The 26,164-nt window shown below is 32.2% G+C and overlaps 1 protein-coding gene and 1 long non-coding RNA gene across 3 annotated transcripts in view; one reads left to right on the top strand and one right to left on the bottom strand.

Annotated features, from left to right (window-relative positions):
- Positions 1-202: 202 nt before the first annotated feature.
- On the bottom strand, positions 203-1,229 carry LOC148598299 (uncharacterized). The gene is made up of 2 exons (XR_015918455.1): positions 1,023-1,229; positions 203-666 (listed from the first exon to the last, which is right to left on the bottom strand). It is a non-coding gene; the product is annotated as an uncharacterized LOC148598299 (long non-coding RNA).
- Positions 1,230-1,462: 233 nt separating this feature from the next.
- Positions 1,463-26,164, top strand: part of LOC148598298 (ankyrin repeat and IBR domain-containing protein 1-like) — a 35,124-nt gene continuing 10,422 nt past the window's right edge. Inside the window, exons 1-22 of one of the 2 annotated variants that reach the window (XM_088560672.1) lie at positions 1,463-1,631; positions 3,494-3,866; positions 4,489-4,702; positions 6,140-6,196; positions 7,854-7,979; positions 8,652-8,705; positions 9,439-9,556; positions 10,534-10,697; positions 11,686-11,774; positions 13,527-13,671; positions 14,528-14,670; positions 15,288-15,376; positions 16,653-16,733; positions 18,945-19,075; positions 19,586-19,720; positions 21,465-21,551; positions 21,757-21,969; positions 22,892-23,104; positions 24,135-24,297; positions 24,817-24,939; positions 25,549-25,660; positions 25,940-25,989. In XM_088560672.1, the coding sequence (XP_088416798.1) occupies positions 3,679-3,866; positions 4,489-4,702; positions 6,140-6,196; positions 7,854-7,979; positions 8,652-8,705; positions 9,439-9,556; positions 10,534-10,697; positions 11,686-11,774; positions 13,527-13,671; positions 14,528-14,670; positions 15,288-15,376; positions 16,653-16,733; positions 18,945-19,075; positions 19,586-19,720; positions 21,465-21,551; positions 21,757-21,969; positions 22,892-23,104; positions 24,135-24,297; positions 24,817-24,939; positions 25,549-25,660; positions 25,940-25,989 (2,695 nt within the window). In that variant the 5' untranslated portion in view covers positions 1,463-1,631; positions 3,494-3,678. The remainder of the gene's footprint in view (positions 1,632-3,493; positions 3,867-4,488; positions 4,703-6,139; positions 6,197-7,853; positions 7,980-8,651; positions 8,706-9,438; positions 9,557-10,533; positions 10,698-11,685; positions 11,775-13,526; positions 13,672-14,527; positions 14,671-15,287; positions 15,377-16,652; positions 16,734-18,944; positions 19,076-19,585; positions 19,721-21,464; positions 21,552-21,756; positions 21,970-22,891; positions 23,105-24,134; positions 24,298-24,816; positions 24,940-25,548; positions 25,661-25,939; positions 25,990-26,164) is intronic. The other variant, XM_088560673.1, reaches the window with a different exon arrangement.

Here is a 26,164-nt window from a genome sequence, read left to right as displayed (position 1 = left end):
TTAGTCTAATCTGTTTTTTGTATATACGTCCTACCTACCAGTCGATCCCATATACTCGAAAACTTCATATGGATAGTATAAATGCAATATTTGTTGTTATAACACAGATTTCGTTTTATTTTCTTTTTTTCGGAAAAAAATCCCGACCCCAAGTACTGAAACGCCTGACTAGCTCTTACAGGGCGTTAAAATAATAAGAGTATGTGGTTGTTCTAAGACTTTAATCAAGATGCATATCAAGATGAAATTCCTTATAAAACAAAAATAACATTATAACTCAAGTGCAAAGAGAGGTAACTATATCACCTTATAAGACAATTCATTGCACCAAATATCTAAAAAAAAATGTATACGAACATCGTCATTATCCTATTTACACTCATAACTTTATATATAAAAATATATGCCTGAGAAAACATAGCTCAAATGTGAAATGTTAGATTGTTTGCATGTCTATGTGATAAATAACACTTTTTCACCTCTACACAAAATATAATAGCAGAATATCAAGGCATGAAACAAGTCATTGATCAAAAATAGTAAATTTCATAATATCATAACGTCAATATTTAAACAAAATACCATACCTCGCATGAGGTGCAAAGGACTCATCAAATATCAAAAGTACAATTAGCTACTTCGCATCTCTGACAAATGTATGTCTACCTGTACAATAAAACAACACTCATAAGTCATTTTCTCCCATAACTACAACATATTTACCTCAAATGCTTATATCAATCAAACAATGTAATATGAATAGGTAAAACTGTCAAATATCTATTTTTACACTTTAATCATCATATGAGTTGATTAAATCACACATTCATCTAGTTCAAGTTGTTAATATCAGTTTTAACTTCTATTTAAATATGGAAATAGTTTTATATGATTTCAACTAGTTTATCAAGTTAACCATAATTTTACACATTCACACTAGGGGTCTCAGTCTTCCATAATTAAGGTATAGAATATTAGTGAATAAATGTTAAAAAATAAACGTTAACATAAGAATAACTGACCTCTGAAAACTTCAACTACAAACCCTGAGATATGATATACAACATAAGTCTTCAACACATACAAGAACCGTCATATTTCTACGTGTTTCTTGCGCTCAAAGTACTTTTATGGTGTAAACAAAACATTTTTGCTAAAATGAACTTTCATGTTACAAAATAATTACAGTTATGTTGGCGGAATTCCCACCAGCTGCTGAATTCCCCGTGATCGATTTATGATTTATATACTTCCGGTCGCTGTGCTCGATTTCTATCAATTTCTATAAATATTTTTTTTTACAATTCCAATAAGATTAACAAGAAATTTTAGTTCATTTTTTTTCAAACTGAAAATAACTCAAACAAAACATCTTTTTATTTCCATTTCATTCAGTATTTGATTTTATGTACAACGATTTTTAAAAAAATGTATATTTTATGAAATACTAATCATAATAGAGCACACCATTGTGAATAAACTTAGGAAAATGTCAACAAAAACAGATTGGACAAAGAACTTCGTGACATAATTTGTTATCAACACAAAAGAAGAAAATAATATTTCGGAAAATCGATACGTATTCTCATCATCAAGAGCTCCACGAGTGAACTAAAATGCTTTTGATCGAGGTTTGTCATGTTAGTGAGTCACCAATTCTGCACCCGTCTGAATTTTAGTTCGCGACGAGGAACCAGAAACTATATCTCTTACATATTGTGAAATTGTCTTTTATTTTGCCGTGTTAAATAATATGGGGTAGGCATTGCCTAAATCAGCGAGCACCGTGAGCTTTACCATACATAACGGAACACAACATAAGTTTGATGTTTAACTCTTACTCACTCCCAATACTCAAGGCAACAATTGATTATATCAACAACTGCCAAGCTTTCATTCAAATTAAAACGTTATAAATTTCTGGTTGGTCAAGGCAACAATTGATTATATCAACAACCGCCAAGCTTTCATTCAAAGTATAACGTTATAATTTTCTGGTTGGTCACCGTCGTCCACAACATTATACATGTAAATGATATCAATGTTTTGTTCATACAAATGTATGTGCATTATGTTATTATTGTGTCATGACCATTAAAATGAAAATGTTTTCGAAAATTTTTATAAGTGCAATATTTGTATTTATATTTAAGCAGCAAGCAAAATCAATATTTCTATTTGAAAAGCTGTCTTGTTAATTTATGGTTTTTTTTTCAATTAATGAAAAACTTGAAAACTATTTTCCCCAAAATTCCAACCCCATACCTCTCTTTCCCCCTGCTCTCAAAATGGTCAATAACTTTATAGCACTTCATAATACTTTACATTTTTTATCCCTTAAGGGCATCTCTAGCATCAACCATTTCAGTTTTGGTCTGTCAGATCAAATTGTACAGATACCAGAAATATTGCAGTTGTCCACAGATGTGGGAATATTTTACACGAATCATGTGATGTAAACAAAATTCAGACGACAGCTGCAAATTCAAAACAAGAAAATGATTGCCTTTCCTATCTTAGAAAAGCTGTGCTTCAATTTTGATAATATAATCGGAGTTATATTTTTCCCAGTCAGGTTAGGTGCTTGACAACAGCAACAGTGGAACAGCGGAGATACATGTACATACATCCACATGTTTCCCGAAGTTTTTATAAACATAACATTCATTTCTTTAAATAAGTAAAACAAATTAGAAAAGACTTGAAAACTATCAGAAAAGATGATATTATTTTTACTGAAACGTAATCTTAACCTATATTTTTTTATTAATTTGATTGAAGGAAATGATGAATTTTCTCCATAAGGACAGTAACTTTTTGTTACTTCCGGGACATGACTGTTTTTTTGTTAGTATATTTGGGAACCTTAAGGGAAATTTAGAAAGTACAGGTAATAGTGGTAGAGCTCACACCGCTTCGTGGTGCTCGCTACTAACTGTTCCATAAAAAAGCTTTAATGAACAATATAAAACTTTGGTGAAGGAAATGATTATGTCATTATATGAATATAATGCATATTGTCTATTGATCAGGTTGGGAACAACTCCTACATGTACTTACAATAATGACATTAACGTACATGTACATGTAGCCTCAGTAACACCTGTTTAGACTAGGTAGACCAATGTTACAACATCTTACTCATAGCCTGTCCCCACTACACCATTTTTTTGTTCTATTTAATTATGTTTTGTGTATTTGTCAATGATGATGGTCAATCTAAGGATAATCATAGAAATCATTTGGTGGTCATCTGTATTATGAAAGTTTTGGAACATGTAAAATCAGCTGAAATAATTTTGACCTTCTGTCAATTTAAAGATCCTTTTACACCTGGTCGACCTGTTTTTAATGATAGACACAACTTACCTTTGAGATGAAAGTAAAAATTCTTGGTAACACACAACTAGAAATCCTGATAACAGAAATCTATTTTAGCAGGATTGATGGCCATGCACATGCAATATACATTTTAATTTCTGTTTTCTTCTAGATTTGACGCACAAGCTGCATACAACAGAGATCGTTAAAAAGATATATTTCTTTTGAAATTAAAGTTGCTATCATATAGATAGCAGGGATTTACATAATGTTCCCTGTGTAAAAAAAAATGATATGATACTGTTAACTAAATGCGGTAATTTTTTCCTCTACAATTTGGTCACAATGACTTGAAGCATGGGAAGTTCATCATCAAAATTCCGTAAACATCTTAGCAATGGAGATGAGTATGCAGCTGTCAACCTCTACAACAATAGTAGTGAGTTGAGGAAGGCCCTTGATCCCAACTCGTCATATGGGGATTCACACAATCATGAGACGCCTTTACATTATGCTTCTAAGTTTGCCATGAAAAGTCTTTTGAGGTATACTTACAATGTAATTGCAATGAGAATTTAGTGTTATTTTTAATTCATATTTTTACATGTTCATGTATGCAATATACACTAGTTATTATATTCATTGTCTTCTTATTCCATATATATAGTGCTTCTTGACATTGATTTTCTAAAAAGGTACGAAAGGGCAGAAAGTTTTTTATGAAATTTTAACTTTCTAATTTATAAAATATGAATTTTAAAGTCAGAGATAATTTACATTTTTTTGTACATATGTGTAATATTTTCTTGTAAGAACTTCAAATTGTTTTGTCTAAGAGTAATCAAGGGAACCAAGGTTATAGCAGTTATCAAAAGAATGTAATCCAGGGGCATGTCTGAGAGATCTGCTGATCATACATTTCTTCATGCATCAGTATATGGCTTAGAGTTAGACAGTAGTCCGTTAATCCTGTGCCTACCTACAATTTAATTTGAGAGAGAACAACCTTGAAATTTTAATAGTCCTAAGGACAGGACTGAAACAAAAAAATGAAAACTACCTAATTTATCTACCAAATAGTCCTAATTCCAAAAATGTAGCTACCTGACAAGTCAAGTTTGTGTCAAACCCTGTGGCTTGTCTCCATAGAACAAATGTATCTTTCAGGATATTTCTAAATGAACACAATGGGAACCCAAACAAGACAAATGGGCACAAACAGACATGTTTACATTGTGTATGTATGGAGAAGTCAGAACATGCACAGGTTTACCCAGTCATGAAGAAGAGGGCTGATTGTATTGACATGTTACTGAAGTGGAGAGGGGCAAAACTGGAGGATAATGAAACTGAGAGGGTCAATATAGGAGCCCAAGATGAGGTAAGGATATATTTGTTTAATACATGTAATTAGATAGAGGCTCAAACTTGTCAAGGGTCAAATTGAGATAATGACAATCATGACAAAAATGAAAATTATTTTATTCATTGATTTTTGTATTTTATTAGTTAACATATTAATTAATTAGTTTGAATTTAATTATAAGGTTAAAAGCTATTTTGGAGGAGTTCATCAATTTATAAACAAGGTCAATTCACTCAAGTAAGTGAAGCCTGAAGGACTCCATGATCAAGTTCGTGAGTAATTTGGCGAATTCATATACCAATGGCCTTATCCAAAGCAGCTTTATTCCTTACAAAACCACACTTTGTAAAATATTCTCCCCTTTAAACTTTATAGTGTTTTCTTTTTATTTAAATTAAGGGACAATTTAACCATTTCACCAATTCACACGAAGCATCTGTTCATCAAAAAATGAAAGAAAACAGTCAACCAATTAAAGTTTACATAACAGCAAAATTTGAGTTAATATATTGCAAAAACAACCCAAAAGTTCATCACTAATATGGAAAAATTTCAAGATCAAGAATTGAACCATGTACTGGTATATAGTATTTACGTTAATTAAATGAAAAACCAGTATATACACCACCACAAAAAGGAACAGATATGATGAAACACAATAAATGCACTTTATTTCCATTAACTGATCTTAAATGGTTTAAGAGAAGAAGATTTTCAAAATTGCACATATACATGTGGAGAAATACACCTTTATGTCAACTCTGAAAGGCCCAAACCAAAAATGAAATCCATAGTTAACAGAACGATGACACTTCTTCAAAATAGATTAAGAAGTCAAAATAATGACACACATGGCATGGTATTTTGTGATACCCTCCGAAAAATCACATACCCGTCCATCTGTCGGTCCCTCTCAGACTATTCAGATGATCTGTTCGTAACATGAGGACAGATCTTTTAATTTTTTTTTTAATTGCACAGTTGTTAAGTACAGATTATGATGAATTTTCAGCAAAATCCAAGATGTAGTTTTCAAGTTTGATGATTTTCCTAATTCCCTTTTTTCCGACACAGTCGGTATAGTTTCACTTTTTACCGTTTGACTTTAAGGACGTTCTTCCATGGAAACGCATGTCACTTGATTGCAATTCTGTTTCCTGATTGGCCAAATACTGATAACTTAGTGGCATTCAAAAAAAAGGTATATATAATTTGAAATTGCGTTGAAAAAAACTTTATCGAAAATTTTAAATTGCGTGCCATGTGTTCTTTTCTTGAAAGAAATGTAGAAACTTTGAAGTAAAATTTTACTGTGTCGGCTATCTTTTTTTAAAGATAGCGCTTCTTTATCATTACATGTACTTGGTGGGTATCACTTTATGTTTCATTATTCCCCTATTTTTTGACTGTAAGGGCATTCTCATTTTCATATGATATATACTGTATTTTCAGGAATTAAATACAGCACTACATTATGCAGCATTGTCTGGACTCAAGCAATGTGTTGAGGTATTATATAATTAAGTATCATTCTGTGTAAACATCATGCAGAGTATGACTCATTACCCATACCTGTTAACCCTCTCACATTAGGGGGGAGACTCCCACAAAATCAATGAAAAATTAAGAATCTCCCACATACAAATGTACAATGAATGGAAGATTTTGGTTAAAATTACTTTATTTTCTGTGAAAAATACTTAATTGTTGAATTTTTGCACCAAATTTTTTTTTATGTGAAAATCTTCCACATGAGATTGTGTTAATGGCAGAGAGTCAGGTATGGTCAAATATGAAACAGTGTGAAAGATTTTGAGGTTGTTATAGATGTTGGCATAATATTATTATTATTTACAGTATTTGTATAGTGCCAATCTAAACTACATTTACTCTAAGCCCTTTACAGCATAAAAATGATATTATATAAAAGAAAACGAAAAATAAAAATATTATTCAGAACCGTAATTATGTATCTTAGATATAGAAATTTGTAAAACCAAAAAAGAAAAGACGAACAAACAAAAAAATTCCAAACTATGTAATTAAAACAATTAATTATTAAAGCATTATTTAAATAGTATAAAGTGGCAAAAATAAAAATATCTAGAAAATACATTATGTATTAATATTTTATCATTTAAATGAAATAAGAATTAAAAAACAATAAAAAATGTTACCATTGATAAAATAGAACATCAATAAAACATAGTAACATCAAATTTATAAAAGATCACCATAAGCTGTCCTAAAAAGATAAGTTTTCAGTCTGGATTTAGAAATGTTAATATTGTCTAAAACTCGTAGTTCACTGGGAAGATTGTCCCATAAAGTGGCAGCTGCCTTGTCGAACCTAGGATCACCGTACTATTTCGTTTTCCCTCTTGGCATTTCAAGTGTCACAGAGTTCTGGGAGCGTAGTGATCTTGATGGGCGGAATAGAAGCTCTTGGAGTTATACCATGCAGTGCTTTAAAAGCGCATAAGATGAGTTTGTATTGACATCGGAATTGAACAGGTAACCAGTGTAGGTCAGTTACCACAGGTGTTATGTGGTCATATTTCCTGCGCCGTGATATCAATCTTGCAGCAGCATTCTGAACTCTTTGAAGCTTGTTCAAGGCACTAGATTTCACGCCATATAATAGGGAGTTGCTATAATCCAATCTTGATGTTATGAGAGAACACACTGGAGTTTTGCAAGCACTGTCCATAATGTAACAACAAATTTGGTCAGTCTTTCTGAATTGAAGGAAACTTGACTTGGATACAGCGGAAATGTGTTGTTCCATGCTTAAAATGACTTGTCTAAGGGTACACCAAGGTTCTTTATACAAGTTGCATCTGACACTATCATACCATCAAGAGCTAGTTGACACTTAAATTCCTTGAGCCAGAAAGAAAATAATTAATTCAGTCTTATCTTGGTTGAGCTTTAACAGATTGCTCTTCATACATGAGCTGATGTCGCCAGTGCAAGCTTCAGGTTGTGTGGATATTTCAGACCAGTTGTCAATTGGTTCAATTACTAAATATAGCTGCGTATAATAGTGATTGATCATGGTACCACAATATTTACTGAAAAACATAGATACATGTACATGTACTAGTAATCTGCTCTTCGTTACAAATGTAATGCTGTATGATAGATATTTTTTTTGTCATTTCAGATGCTGGTTAATCATGGAGCCCCATTATTTTCTGAGAACAAAGAGAACCTGACACCATGTGACAGTGCTGAGAAAGGAGGCCATGCTGAGATCGCTTTATATCTGGAATCAAAAATGGTTTTTTCTGTAAGCTTTTATGACAATAAAGGTCAATGGTCAAGTTCAAAAGGTCAAACTTTTACATATTGATAGAATGCTAGATTCATGTTGATGCTATTTATTTTACTTGAATAGACTTTTTATGCCATTAGGTGATAAAAAAACCACCAATTAGTATGATGTACGACCCCTTATAAGTTTACTCATCATATGTCCATGGCATTCTATATGTATAATAACAATGTATCAGAGAGTTTTCGGAAATGTCCATTAGACAACCACCCAAGCAGTCTATACTTATGAAAACTTTTTTTTTTGCACTGTATGATAATGAATTCAGTTGTTTTTCTTTTGTAGTTTTATGCATGTACATGATGGTCCTTATAGGTAATGAAATCTGACTTATGCTTTTTCAGTGATGATTTTTTTTCGCTTTGTAGCGGAATTCTGCTATTTCAAATCCAGATTTTACTGTTACGATTCTTTTTTTTACTGTATATTTACTCCCAACTTTGCCAATTTCCGCTTTGTTGTATACCTCATAAAATCATCCCTGACATAACCAGACCATACACATAGAGTTAGATCTGATGTAAATACGCATACACTGTATGATACAGCCTGACATATAAGGTGACATGACACGTATGATCTGGAACATACTGGTAAATATTTTGACTATTACATCGTTGTTTATAGGCAGATGGTCCTGAGATAGATGATGAAGATATGTTTATAATGCCTGATTCTGAGGTAAGTTTCACTAGTCACCTATGCTGTGTACAGAAATAATGATAAGTAGTTATTATTCACTTCAATGTCAAAGGTTAACAAGGACAGGGGAAACTTAATCTTTAGAGAAACTTGCTTTTTGTTCATGTCACAATACAAAAAAAATGTATTGAAAATTTACAGTGGAGGGAACATGAAAACTGTCTTTGCCACAGAGCAACTATTTTATTTTTAGGGTTGAGGGGGTGTAGGGGTGGGTGGTGGGTAAGGCAAAATTGGAAGATAAATGGCAAGACCATAATTTGTGGTAAAGAATAGCAGTTATTCCATCTGTGGCGTCGATCTTAAAGTAACAAAACTAGAAAGTCAGGATTGATAAATGTAGGCAGATTAAGAGGTGGGATGAGGTATGGGTCCTAGCCCCTTATGTTAAAAAATTATGGTTGATTATAAAGAAAAAAAATAAAGTCACTGGATCTGACCCCCTTTTCAGAATGTCTGGATTGACCTGCCTCTGATGTTTTTTGGAAAAGTTCCAAAAAATTGTAAACTGACTTATTTTCTGAAAAATAAGTCTCTGCAAAGAAGCTTCTTTATAATAGAAAGTGTAGGATGCAAAATTGAAAAGCTGTGAGATGGTTTAACATACAAATCAATAAAATAAGTATCCACAAAAATTGTTTTATAGTAAAAACATAGTTTCCCCATACAATTAAATGGTTGCTTCCCTTCAATTGTATTGACTTTTTTGCAGGAATACAATGGATTGAGAGCCCAAGATCTTCAGGAAGCTAAAGACCAACTACTAGTCGAAACAGCAGATATGTTGAGTGTCCCTCTATTTACTGCGGAAGCTCTTCTTAGAAATCATGGTAATTCTTAAAAATATGAAATATTTTTTTTGCTCACCATCAAAATATGTAGATTTTCTGTCAGTTTTTACATCCCATCATTTTGTTTGTTTTATTTGTTTAAGTTTTTGTCTCTTACAGATGAGATTACAATATCATGAAACTTTGTATGCATGTACATTAATCTATTGGCTTATTGAAATGAAATTTGATTTGTTGACTAATTTTACTCTTCAGTTTTTCTTTTCTGGGATAAACCACAAGTCACTAGGGTATTTACACTTTTCTGAGATAAAAAACACAGTACACAAGGGCTAGTTTATACTTTTTCTGAGATTGACCAAAGTACACTAGGGTAGTTTGTACTTTTCTGAGATAAACCACAGGTCACAAGGGCTAGTTTATAGTTTTTCTGAGACTGACCGAAGTACACTAGGGTAGTTTATACTTTTCTGAGATAAACTACAGGTCACTAGGGCCAATTTATACTTTTTTTTTAGATTGATCAAGGACACTAGGGCTAGTTTATATTTTTCCTGATTTTTTTCATGTTTACTATGAAAATGTAGAAAGTTAGATATGGTTTACGTCTTCCTTTTGCCACTGTCCTGAAAAAAATATTTAATGCATATGTTTCTATCGAAAATGTTTAAGAAATATTCATAGAAGAGGTCTGACTATGGCCTAACAAAAATATAACATTTCTTTAGGAACTTTTTTACAAAACATTGAATAGCAAGTAATTTTTCGCAAGGCTTATGTTAGGGGTCTGTCCTAAACCCCTTGATAAATTCTGCAAAATGTTTGCCTATGGCATGAGTGCACCACATGGCATTCTCCCAAATTAGAAACAACAAAATTGTTCATCTGGTTTTTGCCTCAAAATTGCCAAATTTTACACCCACCAGATAACCTGCCATACAGTAAAAAAAGTTGGAACCTTATCTGCATTAACCATGTTAATGCTTTCATAAAATCTGCAAATAATATCTTTTCAGAGTGGTCAAGAGAAATCCTTTTAGAAGCCTGGATGACTGATGCTAAGGCCTGTTGTGAGAAATCAGGAGTTACTCCCCCTCCATCTGTGTTCTCAGACAGACCCCATGTTCCACATTCTCTGTCATCTTTAGAACCAACTTTATCCAGTACGCATGATGTAGAGGTAAATATGAAAGGATCAATTATTTAAATATTTTTAAAGGGATGCTTCACAACCCCTCTATAAAAATACTGCAAAATAGTTTTGGTTCATGAGTATCTACATGTAACTTCATGGTTCAGACAGATATTCATGGATGCATTTGGACCAAGATTGACCAATTTTATCCAGTACACATGATGTATAAGTAAATATGACAGAATCAATACAAATTTTTTTACATGCCCATTTTTGACAAACTTATTATGGTACTCTATAGTCCATCCAAATGTAACTTGTACAAAAGAGGTTTAATGAAATTTATTGGAAAGTAAGCTTTTTTCTTTCCGTTGTACAATTAATATTGTTGTCGGTTCAATCTTATTATTGATTTAACCAGCATGTTTTCCTTTACAAGAATAATTCTCAAGTCAGAGTTGTCTTTCTTCTCAGTCATGATTTGATTATTGATTATAGAGAAAACAAAACAACATCAGTATTTAGTTATTTTAATTGTTTAAATAAATCAAATCTTATAATTCCTTTCCATAATTATTCTGCCATCTTTGTTTCAAAGTGGTGCATTGTTGTCAAATAATGATCAGATTTTTTTATTCGCTGCTGACAAATGCATGATTTCCTGCAAAGTTATTAAGTAAATGAAGAATTTTTAGCAAAAGTAACTTGCAGAAAGATTTTTAGACTTCAAGTTTGGCTGTAACATAGGTTTAAGTCAAATCATTAATTATCAACATACATCTTGGTAATGAATTCTCAGCTGATTTGACAATGTAAACAAAGCCATGCAAAATTATGATGTTTCAAATTTGAACAGTTTTGAAAAATAGTTTGTGCGTATGAAACTGTTGCTTGAAAACTTTATTTAAAATACAGATAGGAGGCTACAAACATGTTTTTTTATTTCTAAAACAATTTTGGGGAAGGGGTTCAGTTCAAGTGATGTGGAGCAAAGTTTTTGTTTTATTTTGCTCAGAAATGTTTTTATTTACAGTGTGATATTTGTACACAAACATTTGTTACCAATGACGACCCAGTACAGATGGCGTGTTTGCATCAGTTCTGTAAAGATTGTTGGCAGACGTTAGTATTTATATTAAAATATTCTTAGTTATTGAAACATTTGCAAGAAAAATGTTTTTTACTAGGGTAGGTAACTCATAGAAAATATCTACCAGACCACAAGGCTGGCTACATGAAAAAGTTCCCTGCCCTGATTAGAATTTACCAGCCCTGAAAATTTATGCAATAAAATGCCAATCAACTTCCTTTTGAGATTCTAATGGATTTTGATGTTTAAAATGTTAGCATGACAAAAAAGTATAATTTGATATATAAACATAAAAATGTTCTGTAAGATGTACGACTTATGATTTGTCATTTGATGAAAACACACTCCAACAAGTGCATATGTAATTTAGACACTACTGGCGACTTTAAAGAGAATTTCATTTTTAGCAGGTAGATTTTTGGTGTACAAATAATTCAGCATGCAATCTGAAAAGTTCGGCTTTAAGTGATTAAAAATTAAATTTTGATTTCATTTATGGTTACTTTACTTTAAATAAATTGAAAAACTCAGTCACTGTCAATAATTATCCTCGGACTCATCTCCAAACAACTGAATGGCATAGTTTACTATATAACTTTACATGTGAGTCGCCGCAAATTATTCATTTGAAACTCCGTTTTAAAGCTTGGAACAATTAATCACTTTGGTTTAGATTGATCATACAATTCATTCTTTTCCTTGGAATCAGTGTTGCTTTTTTGGGGAGGGAAGTCCAAAATATTGTTGTAAAGACATAACTTTTCTAATTTAACAACAGCAAATTCATTTATTCCCTTTCTGTCAATATTTTTGTTTTATAAGCGCGATCGCTAGTGGTTGATTCAATAAAAATCAGCCTATGGATTTGATTTGACTCATACAAGGGTTTACCATGCATCCTGCAGAGATCGAGTCAAAACCTGGGATAATGTAACATTACTTGATCGGTTTGATTGTTAAGTTCCATTATTAATGAGGTAATACCGAGAACTCATTACAAAAATAGAAAAGGGTAATCCCAATCACCTGTAAAATTAGCCCGATAGTAAAACAGGCAGTCTTAGGCGGTTGGGCGGGCTATAATTTCCAACTCTGTTTTTACATTCTGAACTCACCTTCAAGTGAAAGATTAATGCATTATTTTTTTTTTAAGTCTAAAGGTCAAAGGGAAACTTATTCTGGGATCATGCATGGAGCGAAATGTTAACTGAATTAGATACCTTATCACCATTGTTTTCTTGCCAGGAGTATTTCATTGAAGATATTGTAATGCATCAGGCTGTCTGTGTACATGTACTTTTAGACTTGCCTGTATTTGATTTTTACCCCACAAAAATTTAAATTTGCAGCTTAGTTGTTTTTCAGCATCATGATTTTAAGGTCATGTGATCAGTTATTGACAGTGATGGGAATGTTACAGTTCACAATATCTGTCTTTTCAGTTTGTCCCTTGATGTACTCCAAAATATTTTTTTAGCTGTTTTACCTAAAACAAATTCTTGTTCACATTTTTGACCAAATTTTACATAGTAAAAATTGTGTAGTTGGTAAGGTGGGCGGGGAGGGCGTGAGTAATTTATTTTCGTAAAACCTCAGCAACTACTAATTGCAGCCTCTTGATATTTGGTATTCAGCATCAAGTACAGGTCTTATATCATGGAATTCGATATCAGTTCTGTCGGACATTTACTATCTGTTAAACTAATTTCATCCATTTCTGTCTTAACCCAATTTTTTGCTGATACATGGTACATTACATTCTGATGCTTGAAATATCTATGCAGGTATTTAGACTTGAAGATCCAAGAAGGTGATGCTCACAACATAACTTGTCCTGCCTACAATTGTATAAAGCTGGTTTCTGTAGAAGTTATAGAGAGTGTAGTCTCCAGAGATATGGCAAGAAGATATCTACAGTTTGATATAAAGGTATAAACAGTATTTTATTCTCCTCTTCTGTAACAAAAGATTTTTCTTCCAGATCAGCTTTTTAAGAAATGATTTTTTCAGCTTTTTAAGTGGAATTCAATTATTTTAAATCCTGATTTTGCTATGATTCTTTTTATACGCCTACAAAGAGGAAAGTACTTAGTAATCATGCTGTCCCTCTGTTCTTCTAATTTTACCAATACAGACCACAAGGCCTGCAACATCAGTAGGTAGTAATAATAAAATCATAATGCTGTGGAGCACTTTTGTGTTATAAAGATACCACAGGCAAAATTATTTCACATGATTTTTACATGAATTTCACATGAAATTGAGCATATAAACTTTGTGATAGAGTTCACATGAAATTCAGGTGAATTGAGTCTTCACGTGAAACTCAATTAACATGAACTTCTTATGAAAAATATATGCCTATGAAGGTGAATCTAAGAACATTGATGAACCAGTATTTTTATATATTGTCAACATAGTATTTTATGTGTGCAGTTATTCGTTGTATTCTCACAATGGACAAAAAAGAGCTGACAGTACCAATTTATATATTTTATAAAATGAATTCTACAGAAAATATATATAAAAATGGAATAATCAATTGGTTATTGCAAATAATAAAAATAAATTAATACTCATGTCAAGTGAAGATTTAACTTCGGAGCCAAAAAAATTCCTCCCATTCATTAAATCTGTGCATTCTTTGGCATTATGATTATATTTTGGTTTTTTACTCTTTCAAATCATTCTATTATTATCTTCTCCAGAAATGTCTAATATATTTCATGTAAATGTAGCAACAAGCACACAGTTAAATAATTCCATAGTGTTATCTATGTTTCAGGCCTTTGTGGAGAGTAACCCAAACATCAAGTGGTGTCCTTATCCTGGTTGTTGCCAAGCTGTTAAAGTACCAGAAACTCATGCAAAATTGCCAAGTGACACATCAAAAGCAGTGGATTGTGGGAAGGGTCACCTGTTCTGTTGGTAAGTATGTCACATGATCATCAGTGATACATATAAGGTAGTGATTATGTGAAGCCTCACCTGTCCTGTTGGTAACCTTTAACCCTTAAAAACCTGAATTACTAAAACTACTTTATGGCTTTGATGTTGATATTATTTATTTGCATCTATTTGTTAATCAATTAGGTTTTAGAATTTTCACTTTGCAAAAATTTCTCTAGGTTTTATTGGATATTCCATTTATTGCAGCCATTCCTTTAAAATGTTAAGGAGAAGCTCGTGTCTTTGTTTCATAAACTGTTGTGTGCTTAAAAACTGTGTATTTATTCCCCCTCCCACACAAAACACTAAGTGGCAATATATTATGTGATTCTCCTGAAAAGTTGTGTCCATCCATCAATCCATCTGTCCTTCAGTCTATTCCCCAACAGTTCCCGGATGATTTCTTCGGAAGAATTTAAAGGATCTTCATCAAACTTATTATATTTATTGAGTATCATAAAATACAGATCAATTTTGATTTTCAGTTTGTCCCATTAGATGCCCTAATTTTGACAAGTAAATCTTATTCCTCCAATTTTTAAAAAAAAAGTACCACATCCGTTCTTTTTTTTTTAATACAGTATTTATTTTCATAGGGAATGTTTAGGAGAAGCACATGAACCAGCAAGTTGTGAGAACTGGCAGAAATGGTACAATAAGATTGGTGAAATCAAACCAGAAGAATGTAAGTCTTCACAGTACTAATCTTTTTAAAATTAAGGCAAAATAGAAAACTTCAGAAGTATGCAGGTCAGAAACCCACCAATCAAATAATACATTTGCATTCATAGCAGTTTTCTGTTGTATTATTGATTGTAAGAAGCAGGGACTGCTCACCCTCCTGGAGTACCCAAATTCACCCTTGTGAAGTCATGTTGTTTTTTTTTTTCTTTTTTGTGGTTTGATTTTTCATATACATATATTTAATACCCTTCTGTGTTTCTGGTACTATGTTTTCCAAGGATTTCAATGTGATTCATGCAACCCTTTTGTGAAATATTAATTTGAAAGAGTGAATAACCATAATATGATCACACACGAGTGCTGAAAAGCACCCAGATTTAAGGAGGTAGACTTAGGGTAAGGGAAATAACTCTTGAAATAGTTGATATGTTTGTATCATATTCAATTTCACCAAAGCCTATCAAGCATTAATTTGAAACAGAATGAAATCAATCCAAGTTACTTTGAAGCTTACATGAGATTGATGTAAAATGCTTTACACAAATGATTTGAAGAGTTATGCCCTTAGACTAGGTCTACCTCCTTAACAAGTGTGTGGAACATGTTCCAGGAACGACTTAAATCTTCTAGTGGTCTAGGCACAAGTGATCTTATTGGTTGTTCATGATAACAAATTGATTATGCTTCGTGGTGTGACGTTTTGACTGGAGATTATTAAAGTCCAAGAGTGAAATTAACAAATTTATTTCACAATGTGATTTATCAAATTTTGTTACACTGGGAAAATTGGATTAATCACTGCTATCTATATAATAATCAGTATTTACCCAACAGGTGAAGAGATGGGAAATTTGGTGGAAATTAGTAGGGGTGTAATGATTCCATTAACTCATGATACGATACATATCACAATACCTACTTGATAGAAGATCTCCTTTTATGTCACTGAATATTATTGCTTCCAGTAATCAGATGGCTTGTTGAGGCTTTAGTTTATGCTAGTTTCTGTCTCCACGCTGCAGATTTATACTCCATCGGTGGAGCAACTAGTGTTCTGTTTGCCATCCAAGCACATTTTTGTTTACTTTCTGTACTCCTGGTCAAGGTGATTATAGAATCAGATTGGAATTGTGTAAATGATTCCGGTGTCAAAACCCAGAAACGTTACGATGAACCAGTACACCATTGAATTGTTGCCGCTATAGAAATGAATGAAAATAGGTTTTACCATCTTTCCCTGGTTAATAGTAATGTTGTATAACATATTTGTTTTGTAGTTGACAAAGACAAGAAGAATTTCTTGAAGCTAGTGCTTCAAACGGACCAAAAAATTGATGTTGAACAGTTTCAGAAATTTCGTTAGTTTCAAAAATGTGAATTGACACTCACCAACTAATTTTTTTCACACTTTACGCATATATAATTTTGTGTGTTTTATTATTACCATTACTGAGTTACTTTAATCTATTTTTATATTTTTGCCTTTTAACAGATGTATTATGGTATACTGCTGTCTGTCTGTCAGTCTCTCCTTCCATGACAATGTACCATACAAGTTATTCTCTTATCATGTTTATATTTTTTGAAAATGTAATTCTTAAATCCAAAATGAGTTGAGTATCTAATTCAAGAGTATCTCAATCTTATATCAGTGGTTCAAATTAGCAGACCCTCAGCACTTCAAAAATTACTTGAGTCTGAGAAAATTCTTAACTGTTTGTGACTCAATCTATTTCAGTGACTTAGATTGGAGTTATCATGTGTTGAAAAAATTCTCAGACTTAAGTATTTTTAACTTTTGTGGCACCAGGGCCAGTATATTCTGAACCAGGATTTTTACCTAAGTGCTGGATCTAAAATCTACTACATTGACTTTATTGAGGACCTTTTATTTCCTCAAGAGAACCCCCTTTGATTTGATATTTGAATAATACCCAGTGATGATTTTTTTTCCACTATTTCAAATCAGGATTTTATCATTGTGATTCTTTTTTTTTGGTGTATATTTACTTTCGATTTTGCCAATTTACACTTTGTTTGTAGACCTTGTAAAATCATCCCTGGATACCTAATCTTGCAAATTTCAACTCTGCATAGATATGGTCAAAATTTAGGGTAGATATAGATATATTTTGCAGTTGTATCAAGCTGTTCTTAGTAATACACTTGTCTAACTTTTTAGAAATTTTTGACTGTTTTCTCTCTTTTTTTAAAATGCTTTTACTAACAACTGAGGAGTTTGATGGGTTGTATATAAACCACTTTTGCATATAAGCCATAGCAAAAAATAGCATTATTTCTTATTCAATCTCCTGCATAACAACTGCATAACTTTCATGCCGAAAATTTAATTTGAATAAATACATCTTTGCTTAAATGTTGTTTACTCAATTGAGGTATTTTTTTATTTTTCAAACTATATACATTAAACATACAGACCTGGAACTTATTTAATTCTGTATTTTACAATAAAAACAAAACAAAGAAAAAGCAACAAAAAAAAATGAAAGATTGTGAAAAATGAATTAAAAAGTCAAATAGTGTTTTTACAAGAATTAAAAAAAGAATTGAACTTAACATTAAATGCATATTTTTTATGTTGCTAATTGAGATGAAGAATTATGTTTTATTTCCTTTAAAAAAATGAAGAGTACTGCTTGCACAGTACATATTTTGTAGGGAATTGTGGTATTTATTTACAATTTATGGGGTACCACTGTACCTGTTTTTCTCTGTGTGACTTTAATTTTTAGAGTAAATGGTAGTCTTGCTGTTACAAAACTCACAGATAAAAATACCTTCACAAGAATATGCATGTTTATGCAATCTAATTGAAATAAGACATACTAACTGGTCCATTCAGTCACTGTATGTATGGTCCAAAAATACTCCATTCTGATTTATGTTCAGATGTCCTATCAGATTAGCCAATCAGGTTCCAGCTTTCATTAGTATGAAAGTGTTATGCCAAGGGAAAACCCCATAAAATCTGAAAGTCATCTGAACAGATAGAAGAATTGAGTTTCGGATTATTCTACATGCATGAACTGATATGTCTTACTTTAATTACATTTTTGTGTATGTTGAAACAACTGAAATTTCACCATCATTAAATGTTTTAAATAAAAATCTGTTTTGAACTCTTTGAAAGTACTATTGTTCACGGGGTACCAATTTTCATGGTTTTTGTGGGTAAGCCAAACCACAAAATTTGGTTCCCAATGAAAAGAAGATTTCCATTGATGTATCTACATAAAACCTCAAAACCACAAATTCAAGAATCCAAGAACTTGTTTTTTCTCTTATCCATGAAAAATTTATATCCAAGAATTAAAGTACTTTCATGGTAAAGTATGATAAGGCAATAAATTGATCAATTGATTGTCACATAAAGATAAGTATTTATTTATTATCTAGATTACTGCCAACTTCTTCAATAACAAAAGAGGAATTTAAGAACAGGGGAAAGAAACAGGAAGAAATATCAGATCCACATTATGTACCGAACTACCACAAAACAAAATTTGAATTACAACACACAGTATTTTATTTTTTGTTTGTCTTTACAGTAAAAAGTACAGAGGTGGAAACAGAGAATGCTGCCAACTGTCTGTGGCTTGTAACTAACTCGAAGTCTTGTCCTAATTGTAAATCTCCTATACAGAAAAATGAGGGTTGTAATCATATGAAATGTTGTAAGGTAAATATAAAATAAAAATTTGTTATGAAAGCACAGTTGACTGAGTCCTGTATTGTCCTGTCATCAGTTTTGTTGTTCTAAGGCATATTTTCTGCATATAAAAAAAATATGTTTGGGACCCAGGGAATGTGGTATATGTTTGGGACCCAGAGAATGTGGTATATGTTTGGGACCCAGGGAATGTGGTATATGTTTGGGACACAGGGAATGTGGTATTTGCTTGGGACACAGGGAATGTGGTATATGTTTGGGACACAGGGAATGTGGTATTTGGTTGGGACACAGGGAATGTGGTATATGTTGGGTGAGTTTGATTCTCTTCATGTTTTGCCACCCTCCCATATTAATTTTGTGAATAAAACTTCAGTTGGGTGCTTTTTTTATACTTACGATTCTATTTTAAGTTTAAATATGACTTCAGTTTCTTGTGTTAAGTTACCCTTTATTCTATTTTTAGTGTAAGTATGACTTCTGTTGGGTGTGTTAAGTTACCCTTTTTTCTATTTTTAGTGTAAGTATGATTTCTGTTGGGTGTGTTTGGATCCATGGAAGAGGCACAACTCCAGCACAGGTGGATATTTTAAATGCAACAGATATGAAGCCGTCAAAACTGTCAGTGAGAAGGCTACAAAAGCTCAATCTGAGGTATTGGACTCATTATATACTAATGTATTGGACATAGAGAACAAGTATTCATGGATTATGTTGATGACTAATAGGATAATTAATTGGAAAGAATGAATAACCAAAATATGATCACGAGTGCCGTAGAACGCCTAGATTTAACGAGTGTGTGGAACTTGTTCCACATGCAAGTTAAATCATTATGCGTTCTTGGCACGAGTGATAATATTTTGGTTATTCACGGCAACCAATTGATTATCCTATTTATTATATAGATTTCCTCCATTATTTATTGCAATTTTAATATTAATTTTATATTACTGAATTTATTTCACAATGTCAATTTTTAATTTTTTTTTACACTGGGGAGATTCGGTAAATCACTGCTATCTATATAATAATTACTTCAAATATTTATCAAAAAAGTTTCATATCTAACTTTCAGATTTGAAGAGTATTTAGAAGTGTATGAATTTTTTCATGAAACAAATTTTAAGGCAACTTTTCTTTAGCATTGAAATGCAGATTATACTAAAGGGTAATTGCATTTTATTGGTGAATATAGTCCTGAGCAGATTATACCAAAGTCAATTTGATAACACATGGTTTTTTTTTCATAAAATCATTATAGTTTTTTTGCAAACACAAGGATAAATTACACAGTTGGTTTCTCAGGGTTTTGTATTGGAATAAGCAAGCAATACCTTTCAGTATTTAATAACAAAAATACTTTTGCAGTTATAAAGAATGATACCTATTATAGACCTTACGAATGAGAATAATACGTTTTCACATTATCTTTCTGAATTCAAAATGAACTCTCCATGTTAGATCTGAGGTTGTAGTCTAATCCAAGAGAGACGACCTGTTTTGTCGTGTTGGCTTGGGTCTCACTAACCACTTCCGGGTCAAATGGCCACCCCCACTATGTAGTACCAAAAACACACTGAACCTTGACGTATGCATTGTAAGTGCATTATTTGTGTGTATTATGATTAAAAGTAATCAAAATAAAGCTGAGAATGTGTACTTTAAAATCATATATGTAATTAACTACAAAAGTGTATGAATATTGTTTACATGTGTGAGTAATTTGCCTCCATGCTGTCAGTTAGTAGAACAGGTACAAATGTGGATTTTCAGTATTATTTATTCAAGTAAATTTTGTGAAGAATTTCTACAATCATCATACCATTAGCATATTGATTTTGGAAGCCTTATTTCCAAGCTTTGCAACAGTATGCAACTTTATTTTGCCCTGTCATTTGTCATTTGTCCTGGGAATTCATTGTGAGACTTTGAAAATTACTTTTTTAACATGTAAAGTAATGGAAACGTTAGAAGTGGTTAGTGAGACATTGTCCATCTATAGTCTCTATTTTGCCAATTTTTTTAATACCTCATAACTATTCAGTACTATTCATTGATGTGTAAGGCATGTTGCTGATATATTGGCCATATTCATTCTGGTTATGGTATATTCAGTACTCTTCATTGATGTGTAAGGCACATTGTTGATATATTGGCCATATTCATTCTGGTTATGGTATATCCAGTACTATTCATTGATGTGTAAGGCACATTGCTGATATATTGGCCATATTCATTCTGGTTATGGTATATTGTTCATAGATCTATCTTTGTGGGGGGTCAGGGTTATTTTAGGTATGCATAGACTAAGGCTCAATCTGAAAGGAATTTTGTTGTTGTTTTTTTTTTAAAATCAACCAGGATTTAACTAATTTTATTGCTTTCTTCTTTATAGGCTGAAGAACATAACTCACAGATGCAAGAGTTGAACAAATTTGTACATTATTACACAAGATTCAAGAACCATGAGAATAGCTACAAGGTATGAACAGAATTTGGGATGTCAGAAAAGTATAAAGTATCTTCTTTTTTATTCGACCAATCCTTAATATATTATTTAAAATATATAGTTTATAATGTCAATTTTTGCCATCTTTTGGTAACTACACAATGTCACAATTATTTATTTACCACAAATTGTTTTGGGTTATGCAGTATATTAAATTTTCAATGTTTTTTATTTCCAGCTGGAAGAGCCTTTACTTAGTACTACCAAGAACAAAATGATGAAATTAGCTGAAGCTGTGACAGACATTGTTACAGCTAATGCTGAGACCAGATTTGTAGAAGATGCTGTCCACCAGCTTCTGAAGGCCAGGAGGGTTCTGAAATGCTCTTATGTGTATGGGTACTACCTAGATGGACCTGGTTATAAGAAAATTGTCTTTGAGTTTATGCAGGTACATATGATATTAGAAAATTGTTTTTGAGTTTATGTAGGGACATTCAATACAAGCAAACTGTCTTTTGATATGTTGTATGTGTAAAATGTCCATTCAATTCTTGTGTCTTAGACACTCCCTTGGCTCTTTTGATGGTGCCTTGTTACCCATTTCATTATTTTATCAAACTGAACAAAAAAATAAAAGCACTTCCAATCATGTATTTCAAAAAGGCACCCTCATCACTTTTGTTTCGGTTGTGGTGGTGGTTGGGGGGGGGGGGTGGATTGCTGTCTCCCTCATTGGTTTTCATAATATCAAAAAAATAAATATGAACCACTAGAATCAATAGCCTCTAATGAGTTTTGTCTGAATTTGGAAGGAGTTTTGTCCTGAGAAAAAAAAATGTGCCACTCTTGATTTTTATGGTCAGAAGTCAAAGATCAAAACCACATTATATATGGTTAGGGGCTTAGTGCTTCATGTTACCCTTGTTAGTACAGTGAAAGGTTTAAACATTTAAACTGTTTTTGTGTTTCAATATGCTGAAATAAGATATATACGGGTAATAAAAAAATTCAAAAAAAATATTTCTGATCAATATAAACAGCAAAACCTCTCTACAACGAACCCATTATGACGTAAAAAATGGTTTGGTTTAGACAGGTGTTAGGTTTACTAGGATTCAAAATATATTTCAGCATTCAAATGTGTTGGTTTAAACAGATTATTGGATTATTCATGGTTCAGTGTTTCATTGTATAACAAAATAATCAAGGTGGTCCTTTAAGATTTGTTAAAAAAACTAATATTGTATCTCAAATGCAGTTTTTATACCCATTTATTTCGATCATCCTGTCCACATATCTTTTACTAAGTATGGAATTTTTACTTTTCAAATGAAGTACATTTGTAATTGGACTATATTTTTCAACAACAGACAGAGTTAGAGGAATGTACAGAGATTCTATCACAGATGGTCAATAGACTTTATCTACGTACTCCTAGGAAACGAATCATTGAGCAGGCTCAGATCGTGCAACGTAAGCGTCAAGAATTTCTATCAGCTGTAGCTAAAGGACTGGTTCCCCCAGAAACACCACCTGGGTTGAGGAAACAGAGGAGAAGGAAATACAGTATGGACTTCGAAGATGTAAGTAGCTGTAAATGTGATATTTAGCCAAGTCTATTTTTTAGTCCTTCTAAGGGTGATAGGATATATAAAAGTGTAGTTGTTTTAGTAAACCTTCTTTATGCAAAAAAAAAAAAAAACAACTTCTATCTTCACTGGATTAGCTGAAAATAATGTAAACATACCTTTTTTCTGAAGTTTATTAAATTTTGCTACTTTTGCGGGGTTCCATAAGTTGGAAAAATTTGTGTATTACTAGCCATGTTTGATCATGTTGATTTTTAAACTGGAAAAAAAAATAGCTTGCAATTATAGCCATTTGGCTAAATGTGCAAAAATTAGCATTTTGGAAAATTTAAATTTCATCTTACCAGTACACCTGGTCCATTCTCCCAGTTTTTAGTGGAGTCCGAGTTGCTCATTTTATTTTGTTTCTTTGTACATGTTATTGTGGTTATTACATGTTCTTTGTTGTGTGTGTCTATTTTCCCTGTCTTTATCCTAAGGTCTTTTTGTTATCCTCATTCGTTTGATTACACTTTCTGTACCTGTCAATATGATGAAAATACTAACTTCAAATAAATTAATTTGAGATAAATACTGTAATCTGATTGGTTAAAATAATTTTGTTATATCTCAATGGATAAAAAATATTGACACGCCCCTGTTCAGTTAAATTCAGAGCTACTTTGAAAAAATATGTTTAAAATTAATTTATAAGAATTGGCTATGATAAAAATGTTGTTTATTGAAAAATAACATAAATTTTCCATGTGCATATTGTGTTTATTGCACTTCGCACAATAAACAATATGCACATGGAAAATTTATGTTATTTTTCAACAGACAAAATTTTTATCATTGCCAATTCTTAAATGTTTACAATATATTCTAAGTAATTAAAACTAGGGAAAATATTCAGTTTTACATTGAAAAAACCTTATCAATTAATATTGGTAAAATAATCATAATAATACATAAGTAATTGGTTGATTTTTATTGTCAATTTGCTATCATATAATTTCATCATATGATGAAACTTTTTTTGAAGGATGATTTGAGGTCAGCAGTCCTAGCCTCTATACAGGATGTTGATCCTGCTAATCCCTGGATAAAAGATGCTTCTGGTCGCCATACCAACGTTACTGCAATGTTGGATTGGCCTGATAGTGACGATAGTGACTCAGAAGTTACCACCATTCTGAAGCTCCATGGTAAGGTCTCATAAAGTTAATAACTTGGTTTTCATGCCCACCTTGTCTCTTTAAAAGTGTCTCATTACCAATCTTTATTGCCATGTCAATAAAAAGAAAACAAAAAATTACCTCCCTCAACAGTTTCTTTCTATCAACAATGTAAAAAGCATCCTTAGTACTGTTTTGATACAATAAATGGCCTCCCATCATTATTATATTTTCATGAAATGGCAAGAAATCAGCTTTGAATGGCCTCATTTATAATTTTAGGCCACTACAAATTTGTTGTTGGATTTTCCCTTGACTTCTTAAAGTTTAAGTGTTATAAGGTTTAGAAAAAATTTTTTTTTTTTTCACATTTAGAACTAAAATGAAATAGAATAACCATATTCAGGTTAATTCAAGATATGATAAATTGAATCTCCACAATCTTCACAATTTAAGGCAAGACTCAAATTATCTGTTGAAATTTTCAATCTTTCATTCTTGTACCAGTGGAAAGAGTGGTACATGAAACTATGTTTTTTTTCTTTCTAGGTACCTGTATGAGGAAAGGTTGTAGTAAGACGAGAGTGAAGAATCCAAGGACTGGGGACTGGCATGATTACTGTAGCAGAGCATGTATGCAGGCAGATCAAATACAAGCCTCTCAGGAACAAGGTAAGGCATCTTGCAACCCTTTTTGGAACAATTTAAGGCAACATGCATGTCTGTTAGGAACAAGGTAAGACAAAATACAGGCCTCTCCGGAACAAGATAAGGTTAAAAAACTGGCCTCACTTGGACTAGACTAAAACACTGGTTATGAACCATATATTGACCAGGTGCAACATTCAGTATTTTTTCGGTAATTATCTACAGCATTGTTAACAAGTCAGTTCTCATGGTGGTGATGCCTGCCTTGGATGGTAGACAGGTGGAACCTAGAGTAAGAGGGTGATAGGAGACAAGAATAAAGGAGATAGGAACAAGTTGACTGGGAGTGAAATGTTCAGTACTTGTGTTTTCTTTTTGCATTTCCAATTTCAAAAAATGGAGGGAAGTATGGATTCAGGGAAGGAAAGTCGGAGTAGAGATGGAAGGAAGGGGAAGATGATAGAAACTTCGACCCCCATGTCCATCCCTTAGTCAACTCCCTGTTTTGTGTTCCTTCTGTAAGCTAGGAAATTAAAAGTTCAGGTTTTGATTGACCAAATATATGCCAAGTAAAGTGAAAAATTGCAAATAAATGTCATACCTGTAACCAATATAGTTTATTGTATATTTCAGAAGAATCTCAACAGGAAGTAGTTGTAGATGAACAGATGGACCTTTTAAGGGCATTAGAAATGTCTAGATTACTGTATCTCCAGGAACAAGGCATTCTGTTTGAACAGCAAAGGTACTGTGCAATACAATGTTGCAGTTTTATTTCTAAATAGTGAACAGAAGCATGGATAGGTTTTTGTATAATTTGCAGATTGTGAGATAGAACTGAATGGATTTTCTCTTATTAAAACCATATTTTAGAAAGGTTTATTTGGAAGAACGTCTTTTCAATGAAAGTCATAGCTTTATGATTGAATAGGAAGAAATGAAATCATTTTGATGAATCTGGTTGTGTAGACATTTGTAGTGTGTAATGTTCTTCTTCATGTAAATGATATTACTTCTTTTGTAGCAGAGAGAGTATGTTAATTGGTGAAGCACATACTCCAGAGGAACAAGATGGTATGTTGTTTTTTAGCAAGTTTTTGCAATTTTTTTTTTTAAACTTTTGATTGCACATCTATGCTGGTAATAAAAAATGTAGTTTTTAACTGCCTACCTAGATTATTACCTCATGAAATTTATGATAAATTATGATCAAGCCAACTATTGAAAATCATGGTCTATAATTTTTTTT

This window comes from Perna viridis, chromosome 14, assembly GCF_037379345.1.
Source record: "Perna viridis isolate PV_CMFRI_1.1 ecotype Kerala chromosome 14, ASM3737934v1, whole genome shotgun sequence".
In the NCBI taxonomy this organism is placed as follows: Eukaryota; Metazoa; Mollusca; class Bivalvia; order Mytilida; family Mytilidae; genus Perna; species Perna viridis.
This window is presented reverse-complemented; position numbering and strand designations above follow the sequence as displayed.